At 34.1% G+C, this 25,012-nt stretch overlaps 4 protein-coding genes across 8 annotated transcripts; 3 read left to right on the top strand and 1 right to left on the bottom strand.

The window, feature by feature from the left end:
* The first annotated feature begins 3,395 nt into the window (after nt 1-3,395).
* Nucleotides 3,396-7,896, top strand: LOC125866143 (leucine-rich repeat receptor-like serine/threonine-protein kinase BAM3). The gene is made up of 2 exons (XM_049546451.1): nt 3,396-6,277; nt 7,184-7,896. Exons 1-2 carry the CDS (start codon nt 3,703-3,705, stop codon nt 7,606-7,608), a joined length of 3,000 nt encoding a protein of 999 aa, XP_049402408.1. The 5' UTR covers nt 3,396-3,702; the 3' UTR covers nt 7,609-7,896.
* A 1,369-nt stretch (nt 7,897-9,265) lies between these two features.
* LOC125853891 (YTH domain-containing protein ECT1) lies at nt 9,266-16,430 on the top strand. 5 transcript variants are annotated; one of them, XM_049533641.1, is made up of 10 exons: nt 9,266-9,436; nt 10,571-10,626; nt 11,347-11,408; nt 12,334-12,433; nt 13,320-13,369; nt 13,452-13,853; nt 14,088-14,597; nt 14,740-14,952; nt 15,155-15,325; nt 16,000-16,430. In XM_049533641.1, the coding sequence occupies exons 2-10, from the start codon at nt 10,599-10,601 to the stop codon at nt 16,129-16,131; spliced, it is 1,668 nt and encodes a 555-aa protein (XP_049389598.1). In that variant the 5' UTR covers nt 9,266-9,436; nt 10,571-10,598; the 3' UTR covers nt 16,132-16,430. The 5 variants fall into 5 exon arrangements, with proteins under 5 accessions (XP_049389598.1, XP_049389594.1, XP_049389595.1 ...); XM_049533637.1 differs by having other exon boundaries at nt 9,267-9,436; nt 12,334-12,478; XM_049533638.1 differs by having other exon boundaries at nt 9,359-9,436; nt 10,571-10,605; nt 12,334-12,478.
* Nucleotides 16,431-17,069: 639 nt separating this feature from the next.
* LOC125853601 (agamous-like MADS-box protein AGL19) lies at nt 17,070-18,053 on the bottom strand. Its single transcript, XM_049533324.1, has one exon. It carries the CDS (start codon nt 18,051-18,053, stop codon nt 17,070-17,072), a length of 984 nt encoding a protein of 327 aa, XP_049389281.1.
* Nucleotides 18,054-19,538: 1,485 nt separating this feature from the next.
* On the top strand, nt 19,539-24,906 carry LOC125853401 (uncharacterized). Its single transcript, XM_049533082.1, has 10 exons — nt 19,539-19,877; nt 20,046-20,102; nt 20,897-20,974; nt 21,310-21,363; nt 21,982-22,064; nt 22,459-22,558; nt 22,634-22,696; nt 23,279-23,557; nt 24,198-24,258; nt 24,347-24,906. The coding sequence occupies exons 1-10, from the start codon at nt 19,599-19,601 to the stop codon at nt 24,460-24,462; spliced, it is 1,170 nt and encodes a 389-aa protein (XP_049389039.1). The 5' UTR covers nt 19,539-19,598; the 3' UTR covers nt 24,463-24,906.
* Nucleotides 24,907-25,012: the final 106 nt, after the last annotated feature.

The following is a 25,012-nucleotide window of genomic DNA, read 5'->3' as shown; positions in this document are numbered from 1 at the left end:
GCTTATAAATCATAAACCAAAAGCCAATCCAAACAGACCCTTAGTCTTTATCCTTTCTACCAAGCGAGCCCTTAGAGTTAGGTAGATAGAAAGAATTATTGATCATCTTTTTTCACCTATATTTCAATTTGAGTTTTGAATCTTTTGTAATTTTCATTTCATACTATTGAAACTACCATTAAAGGTTGAAGTAGAACATTAAGTACCAATCCTATGAATGAATCACATATGGTATGAACTGTTTTACCCTCTATAGAGGAACATTCAATGCGAATCCATGTCAATCAGACTCCAGTGCGGATACCAGACGATAGAAAAAATACAAGGGACAATACTAGAACTGCATATATACACAGATATTGCCGCGCCCACAGCACAGTTTCCCATACATATTTGGGTCCAAAGATTTTTCTTTGAATGTGTTACAAGTTAAACACAATACAATAGCACACTTTTCCATGTGAAGAGCTACAAGGGAAATCAACAAGTTTTTTTATTTCCCCTCTTTTACTTTTCTCTTGTTACTATACTTTTCTTTTGACGTGGAAGATCAAAAGCAAATGTTTATATGATCTCTCTCTTGCTTTAACTTTTGCAGCCCCCTCTCTTTAAGACTATTCCATCTTCTAAAAAAGCTCAAATAATACACACATTTACATAGAAAATTGGTCCAAATTTTCTTTTATATATATCTAGTAGGGCAATCAAGAATAAAGCAAGTTTACCATACACCAACCAGGGTTGTGGTGTAGTGTTAAGTACTCATTCATCCTTTAAGAGGTCTTGGACAGTTCGAACGTGGGACTTCCCATATGAATTTGAATTTAGTTAAGCTCTAATATGGATATCGAACACCGTGTGGGAGAAAAAAAAAAGCAAGTTTACCGGCCATACAATAAAAGATAAAAAAAGCTTCTCTGGTTGTTTCTTCCATGCAACCTATCTATACAACACAATTATATAATGATCATTCCTCACAAAACATAGTAATGATATATTAATAATCATCATCTTTTTACTACTGTGTTTGTTGCAGGCACATGTCTCCAACTTCAAGAAACTGTACTGTAAGAAAAGAATCACAATTTTAGGACTTAGAAAATTAATTAACCCCTTTTTTTATTATGCTTAAGATACTCTATACCAAGTACATAATTGTGTTTTTCTAGCATAGTTTTTAGGTTAATTATTTCATCTATTGCCAGAACAATAACCCATGCAGAAAAAGTTATTGTCCCCGAGATAAGAAAAGAGGATCATCACTACTTATTTACTTGTTCACCCTTTACATCATAAATATTATGCAAGCAAATAAGGCTTGTGTCACGTAGGCGAAACTAGAAATTTGAGTTTATGTATTCTAGATTTTAAAAAAAGTTATTAGGTTTTTGATAAAAGATTTAACACAAATAGATAATGAGTTTTATCGAATCGATAATCGGCATTCTAACGCCATTTGGTTTGCAGTGGCGGAGCTACAGCCATCCAAGGGTGGTCAGCTGACCACCCTTGGCCGAAAAATTACACCGTATAGAAAGGTTAAATTCTGGATTTAAGGAATAACTGATTAATGTTGAACAACCTTGACATAAGTTCTTCCGTGGCAGAGTGGTTAAGCGTGTTCATTTCCACCCGAGGTGCGCAAATTCGAATCCCGTGAGCGCACAAGTTTTGGTTTTATTTTTAGAGCAGAACACAACCTCACACACCATTATTATGTTCCTCAAGTTTCTTAATTATTAATATTACAATTTTAATAATATAGAGTAACATATATGAATACATTATTTTAATTTTGAATATTTAGATATCATATATTTCTAATTTTTATCTAGGATATAATGCACTTTCGAATGGTGAAAACAAAAAAGCCACCATTTTACATTATTTGTGCTTATATATGTTAACAACTTTAAACCCAAGGCTAAAATCAATATATGCGTTTTATCTTCTTCTTCTTTTTTAAGAAATTTTTTTTCTACTGGGGTGGTTTATGTTTTGTAAAGCTAGACGCATTTGTTCTATCAATATTTCACTTTAAAAACAATAATCATATATTTTTATCATATAAAATCAATGCATCAAAAAGAAGAAAAAAAACTTGATTGTTTATATTTGATATTGACAAATGTTGAGATCGTTCATGATAGAATCACTAGGTTAAGCAAATAACATTCAACTCACTTATTAAAAAAAAAAATTCTTGAACACCCTTGATGAAATTACTGGCTCCACAACTATTGGTTTGTGATGTCATTGTAGGTTTTGGGCTAGTGAAAGATAGTAAATATATATTGAAATTAACTGAGATGTACGTAAACTGGCTCATCAAGATTATAAAGCAAAAACAGATGTCATTATGATCTTAGATGTAGATATTTTTGTTAATGCTCAATTATGACATAAAGGAAATTGAAGTAACAGAATTTCAAACATGTATATCCATATATATGAGTGTCTATAATATAGAAAAAAGTTTTTTTTATACACAGACAGAGTAAAACATCTCCTATAAACAACTGCTAATAATAAGATGGACTAGTAACTCAAAAAAATAAAAAATAAGATAAGTCATAATGTTATAACAAGTTATATACATTCATAATATATGTAATAAAAAATACTTAGATGAGAATTCTTCTGTGCAGCCTAAATTATATTCTCCATAATATGATCAGATCAGTAGCTGGCCTAGTTAGCTAGGACATACTAAATCTATAATTCTCCATTATGTGTCATTAATCATTAGCAATTTTGAGTCAACATTTGCTATGTAATAGTGGCATGCATTGATTACATATACACACCTTTTCCCTCTTTCTTTGAGTTATTTTATTGCCATGGTTATTTTTTTCCTCATGTTTCGTATCTATATTAGAGTCTGATTAAATTTAGATTTACGCTTAAAATTTCCATATTATGGATAAAATGCTTTTTAACAAAGACAACTTTATATTCCTTGGACTCGAACCTGAGACTTTTGATTGAGGATGAAGGAGTACTTATCACTCCACCACAAACTTTGTTGGTGGCTAAAATTCTTTATCCATACTTATCATCATCATATCAGAAAATTGAGACCAACTCAGCCATTCCTTCATGAATGATTTGAAAGTGCAATTTCATCATCTCTCACTTAAATTAAAGTGTCTTTTCCACTTAAAGTTAAAGGGTATTCTTGTCATATTGAATAATAATGTAGAGTGTGAGAAAGATAATAGTATATCAACTTTACTTTTTTCTCATTATAATCTCAACTTTAAATTTCTGTTTTTTCATCCAACGGCTGTTTTTTAAAGTCAGTAGGGACCTGTTTTTTTTTTTTTTTCCTTTCTTTGTTACTTCGCTCAAATAAGTAATTCATTACTGTATATATACACTTAATATTTAAAGAAAATACCATTTAATTTAGGCTAAAAACTAACTTTGATCTTCTATGTAATGTGTTGTTCTTCAGTGAGAGATAAAAGGAAAAAAAGCAAAGAGAGGAAAAGGGGAGGCTTAGCTTCTTCCTTGATCTTGAAGACTCACTTTCTTTCTTTTGAAGATGTTTGATTCTTTAAATCTATCTATACCTGAAGTTTCTCAGATTCCCTTAACTTTTTTCTCCTTTTACATTGCCTCAAAGTCTCATAATAACTCACTTTGTTTCTTCTTCAAGTCCAAACAAATTCACTTTCTTTGAAAAACTTCCAAGAAAATATGTTGCCACTTATTCTTGTCACACTCTTTACTCTTGTATGCACTTCCATTTCCTCCTCTTCCTCTTCTATTAGTACTGATTTTCATGCTTTGTTAAATCTAAAAAAAGGATTTGACTTCTCAAATTCTGTTTTGAGTTCATGGGATAATTCAAATCCTAGCTCAGTTTGTTCTTGGATGGGAATCAAATGCTTACAAGACCGAGTTGTATCGATAAACTTATCCAATATGGAGCTTTATGGTTCTGTTTCCCCTGCTATTTCAAGGTTAGATAAGCTTGTTGAGCTTTCAATTGATGGAAACAACTTCACTGGTGAAATCAAGATTGAGAACATGAGGAGTCTTCAGTCACTCAACATTTCAAACAACATGTTTAGTGGTAGTCTTGATTGGAACTACACAAGTTTGGCTAATTTGGAGGTTCTTGATGCTTACAACAATAACTTCTCATCTTTTCTTCCTGTTGGAGTTGTTAGCTTGGAGAAACTCAAGTACTTGGACTTAGGTGGCAATTATTTCTATGGACGAATACCGGAGAGTTATGGGGATTTGATTGGGTTGGAATACTTACAACTTGCTGGAAATGACCTGCATGGAAGAATCCCTAGAGCTTTGGGGAATCTTACCAACTTGAAAGAGATTTATTTGGGATATTTCAATGTTTTTGTAGGTGGGATTCCTAAGGAATTTGGAAAGTTGGAGAATCTTGTTCACATGGATATTTCTAACTGTGAATTAGATGGTCCAATTCCTCCTGAATTAGGGAATTTGAAATTGTTAAACACACTTTTTCTACATATAAATCTTCTTTCAGGTCCAATTCCAAAGGAACTAGGCAACCTTACTGGCTTAGTCAATCTTGATCTTTCAGCCAATGCACTTACTGGTGAAATCCCATTTGAGCTCATTAACCTTCAGCAGCTAAGTCTTTTCAACCTGTTCATGAACAAATTACATGGTTCTATACCGGATTTCATCGCTGATTATCCTGACCTGAAGATTCTTGGTCTCTGGATGAACAACTTCACCGGTATAATCCCAGAGAAGTTAGGCCAAAATGAGAAGCTACAAGAGCTGGATTTGTCTTCAAATAAGCTCACTGGTACAATTCCTAAACACTTGTGTGCTTCTAAGCAACTCAGAATCTTGATTTTACTCAAGAATTTCCTCTTTGGTTCAATCCCAGAGGATTTAGGCACATGTTTAAGTCTTGTTAGGGTGAGATTGGGACAGAACTACTTGAATGGTAGTATTCCAAATGGATTCATTTACATGCCTGACCTAAACTTAGTTGAGCTTCAGAATAACTACCTGTCTGGTACCTTATCAGAAAATGGTAACACTTCTTCAAAGCCAGCCAAGTTAGGTCAATTGAATTTATCAAACAATCAACTTTCAGGTTCTTTACCATTTTCACTTTCTAATTTCTCTTCCCTTCAAATCCTTTCACTTGGAGGGAACCAATTCTCTGGTCCTATTCCTACTTCTATAGGTCAACTCTCACAAGCTTTAAAAATTGACCTCAGTCAAAACTTTCTTTCTGGTGAAATCCCCCCTGAAATAGGCAACTGTGTCCACTTGACTTATCTAGACTTGAGCCAGAACAACTTCTCTGGCTCAATTCCACCTCGAGTATCCGAAATCCGAATCTTGAACTACTTGAACTTGTCAAGAAACCACTTGAATGAGACCATACCAAAGTCAATTGGCACCATGAGGAGTCTCACTACTGCTGATTTCTCATTCAATGATCTATCAGGCAAGCTCCCAGAATCAGGCCAATTTGCTTACTTCAATGCTACTTCTTTCGCGGGCAATCCTCAACTCTGTGGTTCTTTATTGAACAACCCTTGCAATTTCACACTAATCACTGATCCACCAGGAAAGTCTCATGGAGATTTCAAGCTGATCTTCGCCCTCGGATTGTTAATCTGTTCACTAGTCTTTGCAGCTGCAGCTATCATAAAGGCCAAGTCTTTCAAGAAAACAGGCGCGGACTCTTGGAAAATGACAGCATTTCAGAAGGTTGAATTCAGTGTTGCTAATGTTCTTGAATGTGTAAAAGATGGCAATGTGATAGGCAGAGGAGGAGCCGGGATTGTGTACCATGGGAAAATGCCAAATGGAGTTGAAATTGCAGTGAAAAAACTGCTTGGCTTTGGGAACAATAGTCATGATCATGGTTTCAGGGCGGAGATTCGGACACTAGGCAACATTCGACATAGAAACATTGTAAGACTAGTTGCTTTTTGTTCCAACAAGGAAACGAATCTCCTTGTGTATGAGTACATGAGGAATGGTAGTTTAGGAGAGGCGTTACACGGGAAAAAAGGTGGATTCCTTAGCTGGAATTTGAGGTATAAAATTGCTATAGAAGCTGCTAAAGGATTGTGCTATCTTCACCACGACTGCTCGCCATTGATCGTTCACAGAGACGTCAAATCCAACAACATTTTGCTGAATTCAAACTTTGAAGCTCATGTTGCTGATTTTGGACTAGCAAAATTCTTGGTAGATGGTGGTGCCTCAGAATGCATGTCTGCTGTTGCTGGCTCCTATGGTTACATTGCCCCTGGTACATTACTTTTAACTTTTACTCGCACATTCTCAATAATCAATAATAATCAATCGTTCATATTAAGTGAAATTAATAACTTCGAAAGATAAAATACAACTTGATACAACATGTCAAAATACACATGGTATAGAGGGGACAATTATTATGTAAAAATCATATATGTACGTTGGTTAGTTAATTTAGTTAGGTATGTAGACATTACCTGACAAAGTGATTTTTGCCTGGTCGTACATACAACAACAATTAGTCTTATCAATTGGTCATAAAATCAAACTTTTAAGATAAATATTTTATTGCATTTTGTTTTTTTTAGTTTGGAGTATGTTGAATTAGAGGGAAATTTTGGGCTAAAGTGAAGAGGCCCAAGATCACCCGTGATTGAAGGCATAGAGTTTAGGGCTTTGTTGGAGTTTTCTGGGTAATCGTAAATCGTATCATGGGCCCGTTTTACGAGAAAGCACTTAATTTCTGTGCCATAGAGAGAGTTCTCAGTGGGGGCCCAATAGAAGATCACTCTGCTAAAGTGGGTCAAAAAACTGACTTGACTGACACACAAAGATAATTGGGCCCCCTCGATTGTCGTGCTTGCCAACTCAACATGCACTTGTTCAAAAGAAATTCAACTTGTAGGCATCAACTAAATGGAATAGAGTATATAATATATAGTCACAATATTACATATTTTACTGTATAACTCTTTAAAGTAGTCAACTTTTTTTAAATTAAAGGAGGGAGAGAAAGCAATAGTGTGAATAGCGATGAAGTCAAGATATTCATTAAGGAGATTTTATCACATATATTTGAGGGGTGTTAACTGATTCCAAATATTGTTTTATGTATTTATATTAAATTTGTATATACATTGTCATAAATGTTAAATCTATTTTTTTTTAAATGTTGCAGAATATGCATACACATTGAGAGTAGATGAAAAGAGCGATGTATATAGTTTTGGTGTGGTTCTATTGGAGCTGATCACCGGGCGTCGTCCGGTGGGTGAATTCGGAGACGGAGTGGACATAGTACAATGGAGCAAGAAAGTGACAAATTGTAAAAGGGAACAAGTAACACACATTGTTGATCCAAGGTTAACCACTGTGCCTGAAGATGAAGCCATGCATTTGTTCTTTATTTCTATGCTATGTATTCAAGAAAATAGCGTAGAACGTCCAACAATGAGGGAAGTCATTCAAATGTTGTCCGAATTTCCACGACAATCATCAGAATATAATCAACCTTCGACTTCAAAAGTTGTTTTACATAAGCTAAAAAGCCTTGAGAATGACCAAACTACTTGTCCGAAGATTCGGAAAGAACTTTTGGTCTAACCAATTTTCATTTTTATATAATATGGTCCTCTTGGCAAGTTGTTTTAATTTTAACTTTGTATTATTCTTTATGCTTATTTAAGGTTAGGGGTTTTGTGACAAAGAGAAATAGGAATATAATTAGTACTATGTGTTATTAGTGGTTAATTAGTTGCTTTTGATTAGTTGTTAGGGTTGGGGGTGTTTAAGTTCTTGGCAAAGGCAGACCAGGCCCAATTAAGTTGGTTCTGAATGCTTTTTGTATCATATGGTTATATACAGGTATATATTCTTCCTTTTACGGGTGAATTGATTCTCGATCCAATAATGTTTAATTGTTTATTGTTGGTCATGTTGTTGCGGGTGAATTGGTTCTTGATCCAATATGATATTATAAGTGAAATGAAATGAATAAATTATCAAAGTTCAGATAAATTTCTGAAATTTTGAACATTTTAACTCTAGATGCGATTTCTTTCAACTTCAATTTTTAAAGTGTGAAATTGATTCCAATTTTTTTAATAAAAAAAATAAAAGATTCCGAATAACATAACTGAATTGGGCATACGGATATTGGGCCTCGCACACCAATACAGAGTAGCCCAATATTGAGGCCCAGTCTTCAACGCTTGAAAGCCCAAATCATAAATTATTCATTATAAAACGAAGATAACAAATAATAATTGAAACATTTTAAAAAATTATTTATATTATACTCCTATACAATATGCTTAAAGTGAATGAGTTTTCATGCAATGTTAACTCTATCCAACTATCCTGGAGTTTTCTTAATTATATATGTGAGTATCATTATATTCTTTTAATCCCATAATTATAAATGATTCCACATATATGAATTTTAAATATGATTGATTGTTCATATGTATTACTTGGAATATTTGAGGTCTTTTTATTCATATTGTCACTTTTTTTTTTTTTTTTTAATATATTCTTATTTATAATAATTTTTTCAACTTGTCAGAGTATAAATAAGATTTTTTTTTTGAATATCTTTCTTTGTCATTGGTGTCTGACTAATTCGAATCCACACCAAGTAGGGCTTTTCGAGAGAAACACTCCTTATTGGGACTCAAAATCAAAATCCCTGGTTAAATAAAAAACAACTACATCTACTACACCACATACTTTGATTGTGTAATTTAATAAACTTGATAATTTATATTATATAAAAATTCCGTTCTATATGTATCATCTATCAAAAAATGGCATTGTATAATGAAGAATGTTTTAAATTAGATGTCATGTTTCATTCTAATGCACATACTTTCCGTTTCATTAAAACCAAAATTTTATTTTAGGGGAAAAAACAAAGATGTCAATACACCACTAACAATCAAACCTAATATTTGCAACAACTTCAATATTTTTTCTATTTAATTCTTCAATTCAAACAATTTTAAATTATCCCAAAATCCAATTTAATTTTCTAAAATATCTTCTTCAATAATACAAAAAAAAAATCGAATAGATATTATAATAAAAAATAAGTAAACTACTGGACTCTTCTAAATAGTGCTCGTCCACAATTCAAATAATAAAAAAAAAAAACACAAAAGAATCTTGAGTACCAGTCATTGACTATAAAATGAACGGTCCAGATCACTTGATACCAAATCAAGAAACGGATATGAACCGTTAGATTAAAATTAAGGGTTTAGTCACAGTTCCTTTACACTCCACGCCTCCTATTATACACTCACGCAGTCCTCTTTACATTCTTCCTCTTTCGTTTCCTTCAAAAACCTTCGCCACAGGGAAACCGCTTCTCTGTATCATAGCGGTTTTCCGGTTATCTGGATCGGTGGTTTTGCTTATTTACTATCATAAGGTGAGTTTTTCTTTGTTTTCTTGATTTTTCTTGTTTGATATAAAGATCTATAACGTTTGTATTTTTTGTTGAAAGATTTTATCTGGGGTTGTTCAGTTTCATATGATTTTAAGGGGAAAAGGGTGTTTTTGGATGTTTTTTTTTTACGCGACATACATAAGCACATGATAAAGAAAGATCTGAACCTTTTTTCTTGGAGAGATTTTTCTGGGTTTCACATGATTTTCTGCAAAAGGGTTTTTTTCTTTCTTGGGGTTTTGTCAGTTGTACTTTTTTTGGTGAAATTTGAAATGGGTTTCCATTTTTATTGAGATTTTAGTTAATTTATTCCTCTGAAAAAGTTTGTGGTAGCTTTTCCTATGTGCACGCATGATGAAGCTTTAGGGTTGTGTTCAATTTTTTTTTTTTTTTATGACAAAGGAAACCCACAACCTCTACCCTCCCTTGGGTGCGCACAGGGTAAAACACCCCAGGAGAGGTTGTTTTCAGTTTATTTTTCTAGGTGATTAATTTTCAACCCTAGTTTTAGTCTATTTTATTGCTTTGATGTTTTTTCCAGGAAATTCCCAATATTTATGGTGTGATTTTATTGGGAATCTGTTGTCCCTTATTTGTTTGCTGCTATTCTGCGTTGTTGTGAAGCAGAAACAGTAGTATAGATTGAGGGGCTATATTCTCTTTTCCCTTGTTTTACGGGGAAACTAGATAAGGTCCACCTTTTTTTTGTTGGTCAATTATTAGGATAATAAAGTGAGGGAAACCATTTTTTTCTCTCTACATTACATTTGATAGGCTATCTTTTACTTCCTTATATCTAGGCATGAATTCTTGTTTTTGATTTTTTTTTTTGGGTATGTTCTGTTATCTACAAGTCAATGGCTTGGAATGATTTTCTTGTCTGTCTTTGTTTACATATGATTGTAAGGCATGTGTTTAATTCAAAGCTCTTGGGAGGGTATTGTGTCTGTGTGGTTGTTCGGGTTGTTTTCTTCTTTTCTAGTAGATTTTTTCCCTTAATATCATGATTTTTAAGCTCTCAATTATGTTTTAATCATTAATAATTTGTTTATGATTATTTGTTCTCATAAGTTTCTGTTTCCTTTTTACCTTATGCATTTCATCAACTGGTCGCAGGTCAGGAATTGTCTTTTGAAGCTTGATAATGGCTGGTGAGAAGATTATAGAAAAACGTATCCTGTTAATATTTGAGTCTGCAGTTTTCGTGGGTCTTTTGATACATTCTCTAGATGTTTTACTACATGTTTGAAATTTTTGGAGACATGGTTTTTAAAATGCATATGATGTCTCAATCTCTTATTTGGCATTGAGGACTGGATTGCCCCACAGTATGATTTTCTTGCTGATGAGCACATTTCAGAATGTTAGGAGGTGACTGTGAATTATATATGAATTTTATTCTCAAAGAAGTGTCCAACAACAGTTTCCATACATGAATCTATGAATTCCAAACTTTACCAAATGTCTTTTCAGGAAACAGCTTTGATCCCTGATTAAAAAAACGGATGTTTTCAGTAAACAGCTTTGATATCCCCCCCCCCAGTCCTCATGTGGAGATGGAAATTGCAAGGGGCATGCTAAATTTTTATACCATCATTGCAAACATTTATCACCCTAGTCTTGGTGCTTGTGCTGGCTTCAGATGTGCGATGAGCCAATGACAACTGTGTATAAGACTATAACACTTGATTAAAAGAAGACTATTAATGCTTGAATTTAGTCCAACCTCTGTAGGATCTAGATTTTTATTTTGAGAAAGTCTTCTGTTTGAAGGTACTAAATGTTTTTATCAAATCTTGAGCTCGGTCTTATTATACTTATTGCTATATCAAGTCTTGAGCTCGGTCTTATTATACTTATTGCTATTTTGTCATGACTTAACTTTTTTCAAGCTGAAGCTGTTGCTCCTGGACTGAAATCTGATCCCTCTATCAAACTGATTGAGAAGGATTTGGTATGCTGCAATTCATTTCTCTCTTATTGTGACATGCTATATTTGTGTTCTTGAGATTGTTGAATGTAAAAATATGTTACTTTACTGGAAATATAAATAATGCTTGCTGGATGTGACTAATTTTTGCTAAAATAGCACGTAGGTTCCCCATATGTCTAAGGAGAGGTGAGGTAGACCGGGAAGGAATTGGGTAGAGGTGATTACATAGGACCACATCTTCAACTCACCCACAAGTACTTGACCCTAGATATGAAAGTATGAACTATCGAGGTCGAGGATTAGGGAACATGGTTAGTAGGTTGTCGCGGCTTCTCTTATTTATTTTAGATGAAGTAATGAGAGGAGTACCGTATATCTCGAGCTATTTCTCTTTTCCCACTAGTAGAGCTTGTTTCCAGCTGGAGCACTCATCTGTTTCCTTACCAATTTTATTATTATCATGCTAGCATTAATCTTATTTCTTCAATATAATTACTATTGTTACTTTTAATTTGGCTATCTTTACTATTTTTATGAAGTCAATATTTTTCTTTCTTCAATAATTTCACTATAGTTTATTTACTCTTTAATTATTGTTTTTTCAAACCTGTTCTGGAAATGATTTTCTTGAGCAGAGCCTCTGAGGTTCTATCAGAAACAATGTCTCTAGTTTCTACACCAAAAGATTCTGCGTTTACCTCACCCTCCCCAGCCTCCACTTATTTTTCTTAATTCCAGGGTTGATTATCTTTTCTGCCCAAAAGCATTTGTTTGGTTAGAGGAATACTGTTAAGTCTTTGTCTTGAGCTACACATGTTCTCAGCTGTGCTTCTGCATTTGTTTGGTTCATATAAATCATGATCATCACTTCGTTTTATGTACTTCAGACATTTTTCTTTTGTTTTTTTTTTATTTTTGATTTTTGGTAAATACAAAACATGTATAGGTTTCAAAAAAAGATGGAAAAGCTTCTGACTCAGTGTCTTCCTTGGGAGCTGTGACTGGCATCAAGGGTGGAATTGATCAACCACCTGCTGCAGAGCAAGGTGCTTATTATCCACCTACTAGCTATTGCGATTACTACTACCCAGGTTAGATACTAAATTGGGTTTGTCATTGTTCCTTTGATTTGCGGACCAGCTCCTATTTAATGGTCACAGACCAGTTATGACCACTTCATGATTCTATTCCCTATATAAATGCATTGGAAAATTTTGGCTGGAACTTGTTAACTTTATGAGAAGTGTGTGTTTGTGTATCATATACATAGAGCTAAAGATTGTAAGATGTCATTCCATCAATTGTGAAGTAATAGTCGAATTGATTGATGAACTTCTGAGATAAGAGTTTGTTATTTTCTACTGGGGTTGACTTATGATACGCTACATCTTTAGTACATATTTTATTAATACTCTTAGGGGGGAGATTGCTGCATCCTTTGATCCTTGTTTATGAATTGTGGCACATTTTATAATTTCACGTTATGTTTTGTCTATTCATTGTAAATATCAGGTGCAAAAAAAAGGTGAAATGTAGCAATTTTTATGGAAATGAAAATCAGAACTGTCACACTGGAAAAGAAAAGGCTAATGGAAGTAGAAATATAAAGCAAGTAATTGGAACCCTGCTTTAGGGGGGTTGGGGGGAAGAGGGCTTTTGAGCTCTTTTTACTGGGTAGTGAATTAGGTAGTTCTCCATGCTACTAGGAGGGTTCGGCAGAAGTATGAGGAACCAATACTAGTACAAATAATGCAATCGAGGGACAATATAGGTGTGGTTTGATAGTGTTTTGGATGCTTAACTATTTTATTTCATCTTCAGGTCTTTACTCCTCCATTGAAGTTTGATCTGTAGATGTGTATGTGCTTGCTTTGCAATTAACTATAATAACTTGTTGGATGATAGTGTTATTTGAATTTGCTTTTTTTGCAGGATATAATGGGACTTATAATCAGTTAGATGAGCAAGCTTACTTTAATGCGGTAGGTTTTACTTCAATAAGGGTTGTGTTATCTTAATTTGCTTTGTTGTCTTATAGCTTAAACACAATCTGGTGATTGTCAGGGTGTTCAGTCAGATAATGGTTCCCTTCTCTACTATATGCCTGGCTATAATCCTTACAGTGCTGGATTTGTGGGAGGCGACGGGAAGCAGCCCTATCCTTCCTCTGGATATCTTCAGCAACCTGTCTCATATGGTTCAGATTCCATGCCATGTTATACATGGGGCTCGCCATACTGTGCTGATATCACCAATAGTGCTGCTCCCAAACCCGGGAACGTTAAATCAACTTTTGGACGAAATGGTTCAGTCAAGTCGAATGGTTTTAATTCCACAAAAACAAATAGTTCTTTCTCAAGCAAAAACTCGACTGTACTTTTTAACCCAAAGAGTCGACCATCTACTGCCATGTCAAATCCGACAAAGTCTGTCCATCAAGCTCAGCCTTTCAATCCAGTGAATAAGGTCTGTTTAAATTTCCTCTGAAGGTCAACGATTGATTAACTATATAACTATATGATGGCTTTCTTTGCTAATGTTGAATGGGAAAATCTATACTGAAATGTCTCTTTCATTCCTTTCAGAGGGAAAATGTCTCTTTAAGTTTTTATTTTCTATTGTTTTTTGTTGTGATGACTTTGAAAGAGTATGTTTACCTCTTGTTTTCTTTTGACAAGTTTTATACCCCCGTCTTGGCAGTTTCAGTCCGATGTCCAGTCTGGAGGCCTGATGAAGGGGTTTCATCTGGTTGGGGACTACCCATCATACACCAGTCAAAATCAAGGTTTTTTCATGCCTTATGATCCCATCAACTGTCAAACAAACAGTAGAATGTGGAATGGAAACTACAGAGTTAAACCACGCGGAAATTTCACCAGAAATGGTGTGTTTGAGGCAACAAATGAGTTACCTCGTGGTCCCCGTGCCAACGGCAGAAGCGTCCCTTCAAAACCATCTGCTGAGGAGGATCAGCTTGTGCCAACTGTTCAGAGGGAGAAGTATAACAAAGAGGATTTTAAAACTCAGTATGATAATGCAAAATTTTACATTATCAAGTCATACAGTGAAGATGATATTCACAAGTGTGTCAAATATGATGTCTGGTCAAGTACTCCAAATGGTAACAAGAAATTGGACACTGCCTTCGTTGAAGCTGAGGCTAAATCAAGTGGAACTGGTTCAAGCTGTCCAGTGTTCCTCTTCTTTTCTGTAAGTTATCATGTTTCGAGTTTTTTCTTTGATAAGAATTAATCACATCTGAACATGATGTTTTTCCATTTGTGGGCATGGACGTGTCTTTAAATGGATGCTCAGTATAAAAGTTCTGAGTTCTCTTCTTTTGGATTTTTAGGTAAATGGAAGTGGACAGTTTTTAGGTGTAGCTGAGATGGTTGGGCAGGTTGACTTCAACAGAAACATGGACTTTTGGCAGCTTGATAAATGGAGTGGGTTCTTCCCACTGAAGTGGCACATAGTTAAAGATGTCCCTAATACACAGTTCAGGCACATCATCCTTGAAAACAATGATAATAGACCTGTAACCTATAGCAGAGATACTCAGGAGGTATATTTCAGTTTTTGCTTTACCCTTTTTGGCTATTCTTATCGAAGATGTTTAATATTTAGTTCAGTCTATGCCTCTGATTGGAATGGCAGAATATGAATTTGAAGTTACTGTTTTCTCTAAATATGTTCCCCGTCTCTTATTTCCTGTGTCGATTCTTAATTTTAATGTTAGAGATCTAACGAGTATGCTGTTATTTCAGATTGGATTGAAGGAAGGTTTGGAAATGCTTAACATACTTAAGAATTACTCAGAGAAGACATCTATATTGGATGATTTCAATTTCTATGAGAAGCGTGAGAAAGTGCTCAAGGCTAAAAGGAGTTCAAAACCAGCTATTCAAGCTGATGTATACGAGAAAGCTGATTCTCTTGTGAGTTTCTCCTCCTTGTGCATTTATATAAATATTCAACAACTAGTGCCGCTCTGCATTTTAGCTAAGATACCTCATGTTTCCCTTTAAACTGTGGACACTTGTGTATGTTTGTACCAAACACTTCGTATAAAATTTATAGTAACTACTGCAAGAATGAGAAAACAATATTTCTAAAATTATTCACAAATCTAATTCTCCTATTCCACAAGTTGAGCATGTCATAAGAGGTTTCCGACCAAAAAGTTTATTGTTTGTGAAATCAAGTGGGCAGGTAGTAATTATTATTGCTGTGCATTGTAAGTTGTAAAAGGTCTCTGACCAAAAGAAAGAAAGTAAAATGAATAATTGGTGTTTTCTAGAAGAAAATGTGAGTTATTGTCTAAAATATGTACAACTATTACAGATATCTAGCGATAAAACTTAAAACTCACTTCTTTAGTATACCATAATGGAACAATATATTCAAGAAAGCCGGTCAAGTCTTGTGATATTCTCCATCTTCTTGTGTGTTCTGATAATCTTCATCTTAGTAGTGCAGCTCCACATTTTAGTTGGATAGTTCATGTCAGAGTTGTTTCTGTTTTGAAAGCACACTTGATAAAAAATTTATCTCAACAACATTTGTAGTGAAATCTATATATGTTATAATTGTTATGTTGCCTGTGGTGCAGAAGCAATTCAAAGGAGGAGACAATATACTTGAGGAGGAGCTGAAGACCAACTCTGCTGATCCAACTGCACCTCTCGTATCTCTCACCAAAAACCTATCGATTAATTCAAGGCCATTCAAAAGCAGTGTCTGAATCATAGGTTGCCTCCAAGAGGCATTTTATGACTAGGTAGTCCTGAAGCATCAAAACGGGTCCTTGTTTCTTCTTTTTGTGTTTAATTAGCTTTATAGGCATACACTCCTCCCGCTGCCCGGCTTTTGGGATGGCATTTATTTACTTACTAGTCTCTGTTAGTTTTGCTTCATCTTTAAGAAAGGAAAAGGGTTCAGTTTCTTTTCTTTTGACTTTGCAATGTTTGTTTACTTTCAGAAGATCTCTACTTTTGTTTTAGATTATTGCAGTATTGATAATGTTAAAGAAAAAGTTGCCCCTCGTCTCCCAGTCTAGCTTTACTTTATTTTGAAAATTTACTTCTAGTATTATATTTCTAGTTTGTCACCATATTACTTTATAATGTGACTGAGGTCCATGTAAGGAATTTCTGCAATTTTGCATCTAAATTTTATCGGACTATACACACCTTAAGATTTTGTATAATTCTGCAATTTTATGTGTTGTTGGATGAAGTTATATTTCCAGCCAAACCAAGAATCAAGTTGTTTAAGGGTTTTCTCCCATCACATTTTTTATTGATAATAAACCATAACATTCATGTAGATATCGTTAGATAAAAGCGGATTATTCGTAACGAATTGTACATACAGATATGAAGATTTTAACAAGCAATTTATGGCACTTAAGCTGCAACAGCAGAGTCGGTTGCAACTTCCAACAGCAAATGCTAAAGAACAAGAAGAAGCCAAACTAGAAGAATTTTCATTGAAGATGAAAAGATTTCTTGATGATCACATCACTGAATATGAAATTAAAAGACCACTTCTACTTCAAAACACTAAAAACAAATACTATTATCCTATATAACCAAATACATTCCTTTTCTCATCGCTCGATGTTAAAAGAAATGACTTTTAAGGAAGATCAAATTCATACCAAAAAAAACAACAACAAAATTACTTCCTCATATAAGGTGAAAATTTTGTTTTATCATCTCGCTCGTTTTCTATCCAAGAATGTTGCATCTGGGGCATCATCATGCATGGAGTTGGCTGCAGAATTGTTGGAGCTACATATGTCAACTGATTATTACTTCCCATCATGTTATGAGTCATCATAGTTTCATATTTCATCAATGCACACCTCATATTATTGCTCCCAATCCCCGCGGAGGACGACGATGATGCACCATTATTATACTGCCAATCATTCTCATTCATCATCAACATCCTCATTTCTTGATGATGATGATTAACAATCGAATTACAGTAAGGATAAATTGGAGCTTGCAATTGATTATAATCTCCATATTCCATTCCTCCTTGGACCATAACATTGTCATTATAATGAGTCAATTGGTTTAATCTTGTTGCTTGTCCTCCTCCTCCCAAATCAATCATTTCTCCTTCCATCAAATTATAATCACCACTAAAATTCCCTTTCAGCATATTAATCCTAGTCTTCACATTTTCAACTTTGTCATCCAACAAAGTTAAAAAATCCCTCAACTTAAACTCAGATAACTGATCCATAAACTCTAGCCAACATGGATATTTTTTCTCCATATTCATCTTTCTCAACTTGATAAACTCTTCCTCAACTTTCTTGTTTCGATCAACAAAATAATCAGACAATCCAAAGGTTTTAGTACTACCAGATTGCAAACTATTCTCCTTTTTATACTCGTCGATTAGATTCTGAATCTCTTGTTGTTGTAAGCTTGTAGTAGTACTACTTCCACTACTATTTGTCCAAATCTCAGGGCTAGAGTCTGATCCATTGCCTTGTTTTGGTCCATACATGATCATAAGTCCATTCACATTGCAAAGTGTAGTGAATTCATACAACTTTTTCAATAAACCTTCTTTCCTTTTCTTGAATGTTGCATTCCTTGATTTCTCCTTGGTTATTAGTTCCATCTTCAATTTTGCACGCCCCATCTTCTTGATCTACCATAAATTTAAAAAATATCAAAGGCAAATTCAAGATTTAAAGCTACGAGTTCCTACAACAAACTCAAATTAATATACTTTATATAATAGTAACTGAGTATTAGAGTTTGTTAGGAAAAACTTTGTTTCACAATATAGGAACACAACTTCGAAAACAAGAACAATAATATATAACCATGAAAGCAAATCATATAAATTAACTATTATTGGAAGAGAAAGAAGTAATTGAAGAAAGTACCTTTTGGAGTTTGTTTTTCAAAATATGGCTTCAACGTACAAAGCAAAAGAAATAACTTCTTTTTATAAATAGGGAGAAAGGGGTTTGTTTAAATAAATCAATTAATGCTACTAATTTTAAAAGGAAAGAACATGTAAAACTTTAATTTAGTATCCCATTAATTGATTTTCTTAGATCCTTACTTAGTCATAAATATTTTTAGTCAAAAATATTCGAAAATTACCATATTTATATATAATTTTCCTAAATAAAAAAAAGTACCAACTAATGTTATTAATCGTATTACCCAAGCAGTGTGAACAGATTTATGCATCATTAAATGATCTATTTTTAATAATAAGTATATATTAAGAGCTATATGACTAAAAAAAAAAAAACAGCATAATGTATTTTTCTTTTGATTTTGTAGTAACTAATAAATCAGTTTCATTATCAATAATCAATCTCCAAAAGCATCTGATTAATTGATTTTGGTTGATTATAGTTTCCTTTCCGTGGGATTAGCTAATTTTGTTTGAATTAGTTCTATCATCTTTTCACCCTCACCCCCTACCAAAAAATCTTCTCATCATTTATTATTATGGTATAGGATCTTTTATTTTTCAAAATATGGATTACGTTTATTCACAACAATAATATATATTCAGTGTAATTTTATAAGTAAATTTGAAGAGAGTAAAGTGTATGCAAATTTTATCTCGATTTTAAGAGGTAGAAAACATCATCGGTTCAAGAAAAAAAAATGATTTCAAAAAAGTTTAGAAAAAGTAATTGAATGTGAAGAAGTCAATCATGACAAAGTATGTTGATAAGAAATGAATCGTAACAACAATAAAATGATAAAGACAACATGACTAAAAAAAATAAAATTGAAAATAAAGATAACAACCTACAAGAGTAAATACTATTTACCCTATATTAATATGATGAAAGAAGAAGAAATGCAACATATCTTACTGATTTGGTTATTGATTTAACGTATTACAAATCGATAATGCATAAAAATCGAATAGAACCAGTTGCACACCTTAGGCAACACACAACTACATAATAACCGTCCACTCTAATTTTAGACATAATTTTTCAAACAAATTTCGTAAAAGTTGATTTATTAATTTGACTTTTTCCCTCAAAATATTTAAATCTTTTTTAATGGACAAGATTTTTTATTTAAAAAAAAAAAAAGAAGTCGGGGCGGATCCATGTGTGTTTCGGGCTCCCACCAAAATTCCCTTAAACCCTCATTGCATTTCTAACGTTCAGAACTACACAGCTCTAAAACTCTGCATACTGCAATGTCAAACGATCAATCACAGCCGTTGATCTCGGAGACTAATAAACACTCGCTCGATCAACGGCTGGAATCTCCCCAACGGCCGTCGAAATTCCCCAAGGTAAACGACGACGCCGGCAACGACGTTGTTGAAGGAGAAGAGCAGAAAGAGTCAGTAACTAGAACAATGAATCCTAATCCTCGGCTACAGCGGTACCTGATAGCAATTGAGTACATAGGAACTCGCTTCGCCGGTGCACAGCAACAACCTAATTGCAGAACTGTAGTCGGTGTTCTTCAGGTAAATTTATCATTTTTATGTCGTCAATGAGTGATACTTTTGGTTGTTGGATCACTTGAGAAAAAGGTTTTCTTATCTGTTGATTGATCATCTACCTGCTACACAAAGGTACTTAGTTCAGTGTTTGGTGTAAAAAATGGCAATGACTTTTTTTTTTTTGTTTTGCAGGAAGCCTTCCAGAAGTTTATTGGACAGCCAGTATTAGTATTTTGCTCGAGTCGAACTGTAAGTGTTTCTTTTCAGCTGTAATGAGCTATGCCTAAAGACGAGTAAATGTATTTGTTTAACCTGTTTCATGTCTAGCTTCAGATAAGATATGTGAATTCTCTTGAGCTTAGATTTATTTATGATTTATCTTCAAATTCAACATTTAATGAGTTTAAATGTACTTAATATGGAAGTCCTTATCAAATTAGAAAAAGAAGAAATAATACTAAGAAAAAGAAAAAGAATCTACTCAATATGGAAGTATCAATATGGTTTTAAGACTTCCTCTATATTTCTAACAACATTATGTACCATTTACTTTTTGCTATTTGAGGACTAGTTACACTGTAGCAGGTCTAAAAGATGAATTTTGGAAAAGAAGGGTAAACACCCAAACCCCACTTGTGGGATTACATTGGGTATGTTGTTGTTTGTCTAAAAGATGAATTTTGGAAGTACACAAAAAAGGATGTGGTTACTGCTAGTCTGCTATAAATGAGGTGGAAATCATCTTTGCTCCAATTGGTATAATGCATCGAGTAGGGGGTAGAGGGGCGGGCGAGTTATCCATCAAGTTTCAAACAGTGACACTGACCCTAACCCTCAGGGATTATGCACTGTGGGAATGCGTGACTTCAAAATGGAAAATGACTGTCACTTTCAAAGAACATCTTTCTACTAGTTGTTTTCTTTCCCTTTTTGTGGGTCTATATCCTGTGAAAGCTGGTTATCTGTGTCTTCTTTCTAGCTCTTTAGAAGTTACTAAAATGTTCAATATTAACACACTTACAGCTCACTTTGGTTTATCTTAGGATGCTGGAGTACATGCTTTATCAAATGTTTGCCATGTAGATGTTGAAAGGATAAGCAAAAGGAAACCTGGTGATGTGGTACTTTTCTGTCTGTAATGGAAGTTTCACAATATCTGCAGTGCACAAGCACTTTCAATCTTTTGAGTAATGCAGACAAATTTGTTATCATCCTGCTTCTGTTAGGTTGAATTATTTCCTTCTCATTATATTCTATACTCATGATTGAGTGACCAATTTTCATCTTTTCCTTGCAATTGTCTATAATTTTCAGTATGTGAATCCTCTATAATTTTTCCATTCCATTCATGCCTGCTTCTTCCAATACTAAATAATTGTCTTTTAAAGTTGTTTCTACCTCTTAACCTATTATGTTACTTTGCTAAATCCTTATCACTTGTATTTTTCTCGTGCAGTTACCTCCTCATGAACCTCTGGTGGTAAAAAGAGCAGTGAACCACTTTTTACAGGTTTAGTTGTCTAACAAGTTCTGATTCCTGATATTTAATTTTGTACAATCCTCCAAAGTCTTGATTCTGAACTTTGCTGATCTTCCATCTACCCATGATATTTGCTAAGGAAGTATCTTTCTGTTTCTTTTTATTTGGAATCTTTTCTTCTTTTTATGTGCATACAGAGCCTCATCAAAGTTCCAATCTTTAAGTTCCGCTATTTCGTTAGAATGAGTCTTGCAGAGAATTTAGAGTTTTCTAGTAATCTCATCATTTTGATAATTTTCTAAGGATAACATGATTAAAATGCACAGGTGTAACTGTTGACAGTTTAAGAGGATAACAGTGGTACCAAACAACTAGAACTCTAGAAGTAATCATTGATTCTTTAACAAAAGTAAACCTGTCATTTCTCTCATATTCCCCTCACGTTTCCTGCAACAAAACCCAATACCAATCAAGCTGGTATTTTCAGTTAGTTAATACATTAAGAATGAAATTTCACGCTGGTATTTAAGTTTGTTAAATTACATTAAGAATGAAATTGAGGCAAAATGACATAATGCTAATCAAGCTGATATTTAATTTTCTATCTGGAGGTACTGACCATTTTTGTTCATTATTGTTTGATTGCAGAAGAACGAGGGTGATATAATGGTTATTGACGTTCGGTGTGTTCCAGCCGATTTTCATGCCAGATATAAAGCTCAAGAACGCACGTAGGCATCAATATCTTCTTGATCATGTAGAATAATACTGAATCTGTACATGTATATGTGATCCAAGTAACATGCCGTCTCTCAAAATTGAATTTTTCAATGTCTATGGGAAAGGTTAGCTGCATGGAATAGTCTTCTGTCCGGCTAGGATGGTGTTATTTACGTTTATTCACTGCTCCTGATTGTTCTCTAATCCATTCTGAGAGTCGATGTTTAACAGGATAACAGTGGTTATATTTAAAGCAACTGTTTATTTGGATAAGGTGTTGACACACTCGATATTTAATTCACATATGAACTAGTATATGCTAAATTTAGGTTTCCTGTCTTTCCGTGTGACACATGCTTATGAAATCAATGACTGAGTGCTGGTCATTGGGAATCTTCTTTGTAGGTACTTCTACCGATTGTTATCTGGACCGGAGTCAGTATCTAGCTTTGAGAGGGACCGGGCTTGGCATGTTCCTGAGAATCTGGATCTTCTTGCCATGCAGGTTGACTAGCTGCACATATATTTTTAAGCTTAGTATTATTATCCCATATAACGATATTGTTTGTGTATTTTCCAGAAAGCATGTAACATTCTTATTGGACGTCATGACTTCAGTTCTTTCAGAGCAGCTGCTTGTCAGGTCAGCTTTTCTATCCTTGGACACACGATAGTGTTTTTTTTAAATCTAATTATGATTTTCCCAAAAACAAATTCTCTAACTGATACCCTACATTTCTTCTCTACTTTTCAATCTGTTCACCGTAAATCTTGATTTTTTCCCTCAGGGATTTCTAGGTTATCCCAAAAAAAAAAAAACTTAGCGTTTTTTACAATGCAATTGGAGTAATGAATAATCAACAAGCTAGCTTGCCAGTATGCCTCTTCTTCTCCACCTTTTTATTTTTTTTATTCTCAAAAGAATTTGGAGTAGAGGAGGTATACTAGAAAGCTAGCTTGTTGAACTATTGATTACTATTGCGTGAAAACCAAGTGCTGACATAGATTAAGATGAGGATGTGGTATAGTTTTATTGGATATGTAGGAAATTTTCACTTATGCTCTAGGTTAAAGGAAGCAACTTCATGACTCTTTATTGCAGTTGGTTGAGATTTTACTACTTCTCATTACTTTTCTTCATTTTCCCTCTTGCTATTTTCCTATATAGAAAATTGGATGAACTTAACATTTAAGGTTTGGCTCTTAACACTTCAAACATTAACAGGCCAACTCACCCATCAGAACTCTGGATGAACTTAATGTTATTGAGGTCGTTTCAACTCCTTTTTTTCCGTCAATCTCAGAGAGACTAAAGAGCAGTTGTGTCATGGAGGATCCAACTGTATCCTTGGGTTCAGACACTAACTACTCCCAGATCTCTTTGAACATCAATGAAGAAAAGTTGGAAGGTTCAAACGGTGAGGCTTGTCAAGAGTTTGGCCTTAGAAGAAGACACCGTTGCTTCGTGGTAACCGCAAGGGCACGATCTTTTCTTTACCATCAGGTAGGTATTTTGGTTTCTTCCAAATGTTATTGTCTTTGCTTTTAACTGTTTTTTATTCCTGCCCTTCCCCCACCCCAACCTATAAATATACTAATGAATAAGTAATACATAGTGTGTCAAAATTGGACATGGGAAAAGAAGTTCTTTATCAGAGCACTTATTAGTCTTATTATACCCCAAATCCAACAACTATACCAATGAATAATAAACGGAGTATGGAAATTGGACGTGGGAAAGGAGAACTTTCAATATCAGATTAATTAGTCTTTCTTTTAGTTGAAACTCTTTCTTATTCGAGATTTGTGAAATTTTTGAAATGTTTCAGAATAATAACGCCAATAGGTCGCCTTGCCAAGTTAATCGTGTTGCATGAGATGAGTTTCAGAAATTTTTTACTTCTGTTTTTGTTTTTTGAGGTTTGTTATGAGTTTTTGAGCAGGTATATGTTTGGTTCTGAATTTAAACAATAGAAGTGGAGTTGATGGAGACTAATCTTGATACAATTACAGAAAGACTTGAGACATGGGAATAATATGTCATCAAATTTGTCTCTCTTTTTTAACTGATTATCTTATCAGATTTGTCAATCTTTATACAAATAGGCTTCACATGTCAACTCTTAAAAATAAGTCTCATGCAGGTTAGGTTGCTTGTTGGAGTCCTTAAGTCTGTTGGGGCTGGAGATCTGACAGATCCAGATGGTATGTTCTTATGCTATACGTTTGATGTCAGCAAATAATAGTGGTTTTTTAGTCTGACCACTAATTCATCTTTGATGCATCATTTCAGTAAAACGCATCCTTGAAGCAAAATCCATTACTGCAGCACCTCCGATGGCTCCTGCTTGTGGTCTTTATCTTGGACATGTCAAATATGATTTGCCTCCCGAGACTAATCAAAGCTAATAAGAAGTATTTATTAGCAGACTAGTTTGATGTTCTCTGAGCGTATTTCTTGATCGAGCGAATTGAACAGCTTCTTATTAACAACTAGCAAAGTTTGTATGAGGTGGATGCAAGTAGTTGGTATCAGTTAGATATTTTGATTTGTTATGTTATGGTCAACCTTCAAGAACATCTAATGTAGGGAGTTGAAACGTATTGTGGATTTTAAAATTGATGATTATATTGTGATATTAAGTTTCAACTCCCTACATGAGATGTTCTTGAAGGTTGATCCCACCATACCCTAACAAATCAAGATACTGTTACCAGAAAAATGATTTTGCTGTAGTAGGTTTGGAGAGAAAACAAAAGCGGTACTCTAGGATGTAGTTCTGCACCTACTTCCAGTGTTACAGTTCATGTAATTTGTATGTACAGGAATCAACATACTGGTTTCATTTCTGCCACTTATTTCCTGTTAATTTTACCTTTGCTTCCGATGTTATGCTATATTAGTTGTTAATTTGTTATTTCGATGACCTTTGGGTTCTGCAAATGGTTTGGCAATTTC

The sequence above is a fragment of the Solanum stenotomum genome, chromosome 1, assembly GCF_019186545.1.
Source record: "Solanum stenotomum isolate F172 chromosome 1, ASM1918654v1, whole genome shotgun sequence".
Lineage (NCBI taxonomy): Eukaryota > Viridiplantae > Streptophyta > Magnoliopsida > Solanales > Solanaceae > Solanum > Solanum stenotomum.
This window is presented reverse-complemented; position numbering and strand designations above follow the sequence as displayed.

Coding starts and splice junctions, on each gene's coding strand:
- LOC125866143 (XM_049546451.1), top strand. CDS start 3,703: ATGTTGCCACTTATTCTTGTCACACTCTTTACTCTTGTATGCACTTCC. Junction 6,278..7,183: donor CTATGGTTACATTGCCCCTG/GTACATTACTTT, acceptor TAAATGTTGCAG/AATATGCATACACATTGAGA.
- LOC125853891 (XM_049533637.1), top strand. CDS start 10,599: ATGGCTGGTGAGAAGATTATAGAAAAAC. Junction 13,854..14,087: donor CTTTCAATCCAGTGAATAAG/GTCTGTTTAAAT, acceptor CCGTCTTGGCAG/TTTCAGTCCGATGTCCAGTC. Junction 14,598..14,739: donor CAGTGTTCCTCTTCTTTTCT/GTAAGTTATCAT, acceptor TTGGATTTTTAG/GTAAATGGAAGTGGACAGTT.
- LOC125853401 (XM_049533082.1), top strand. CDS start 19,599: ATGTCAAACGATCAATCACAGCCGTTGATCTCGGAGACTAATAAACAC. Junction 22,065..22,458: donor TATAAAGCTCAAGAACGCAC/GTAGGCATCAAT, acceptor TCTTCTTTGTAG/GTACTTCTACCGATTGTTAT. Junction 24,259..24,346: donor AGATCTGACAGATCCAGATG/GTATGTTCTTAT, acceptor GCATCATTTCAG/TAAAACGCATCCTTGAAGCA.
- LOC125853601 (XM_049533324.1), bottom strand. CDS start 18,053: ATGGGGCGTGCAAAATTGAAGATGGAACTAATAACCAAGGAGAAATCA.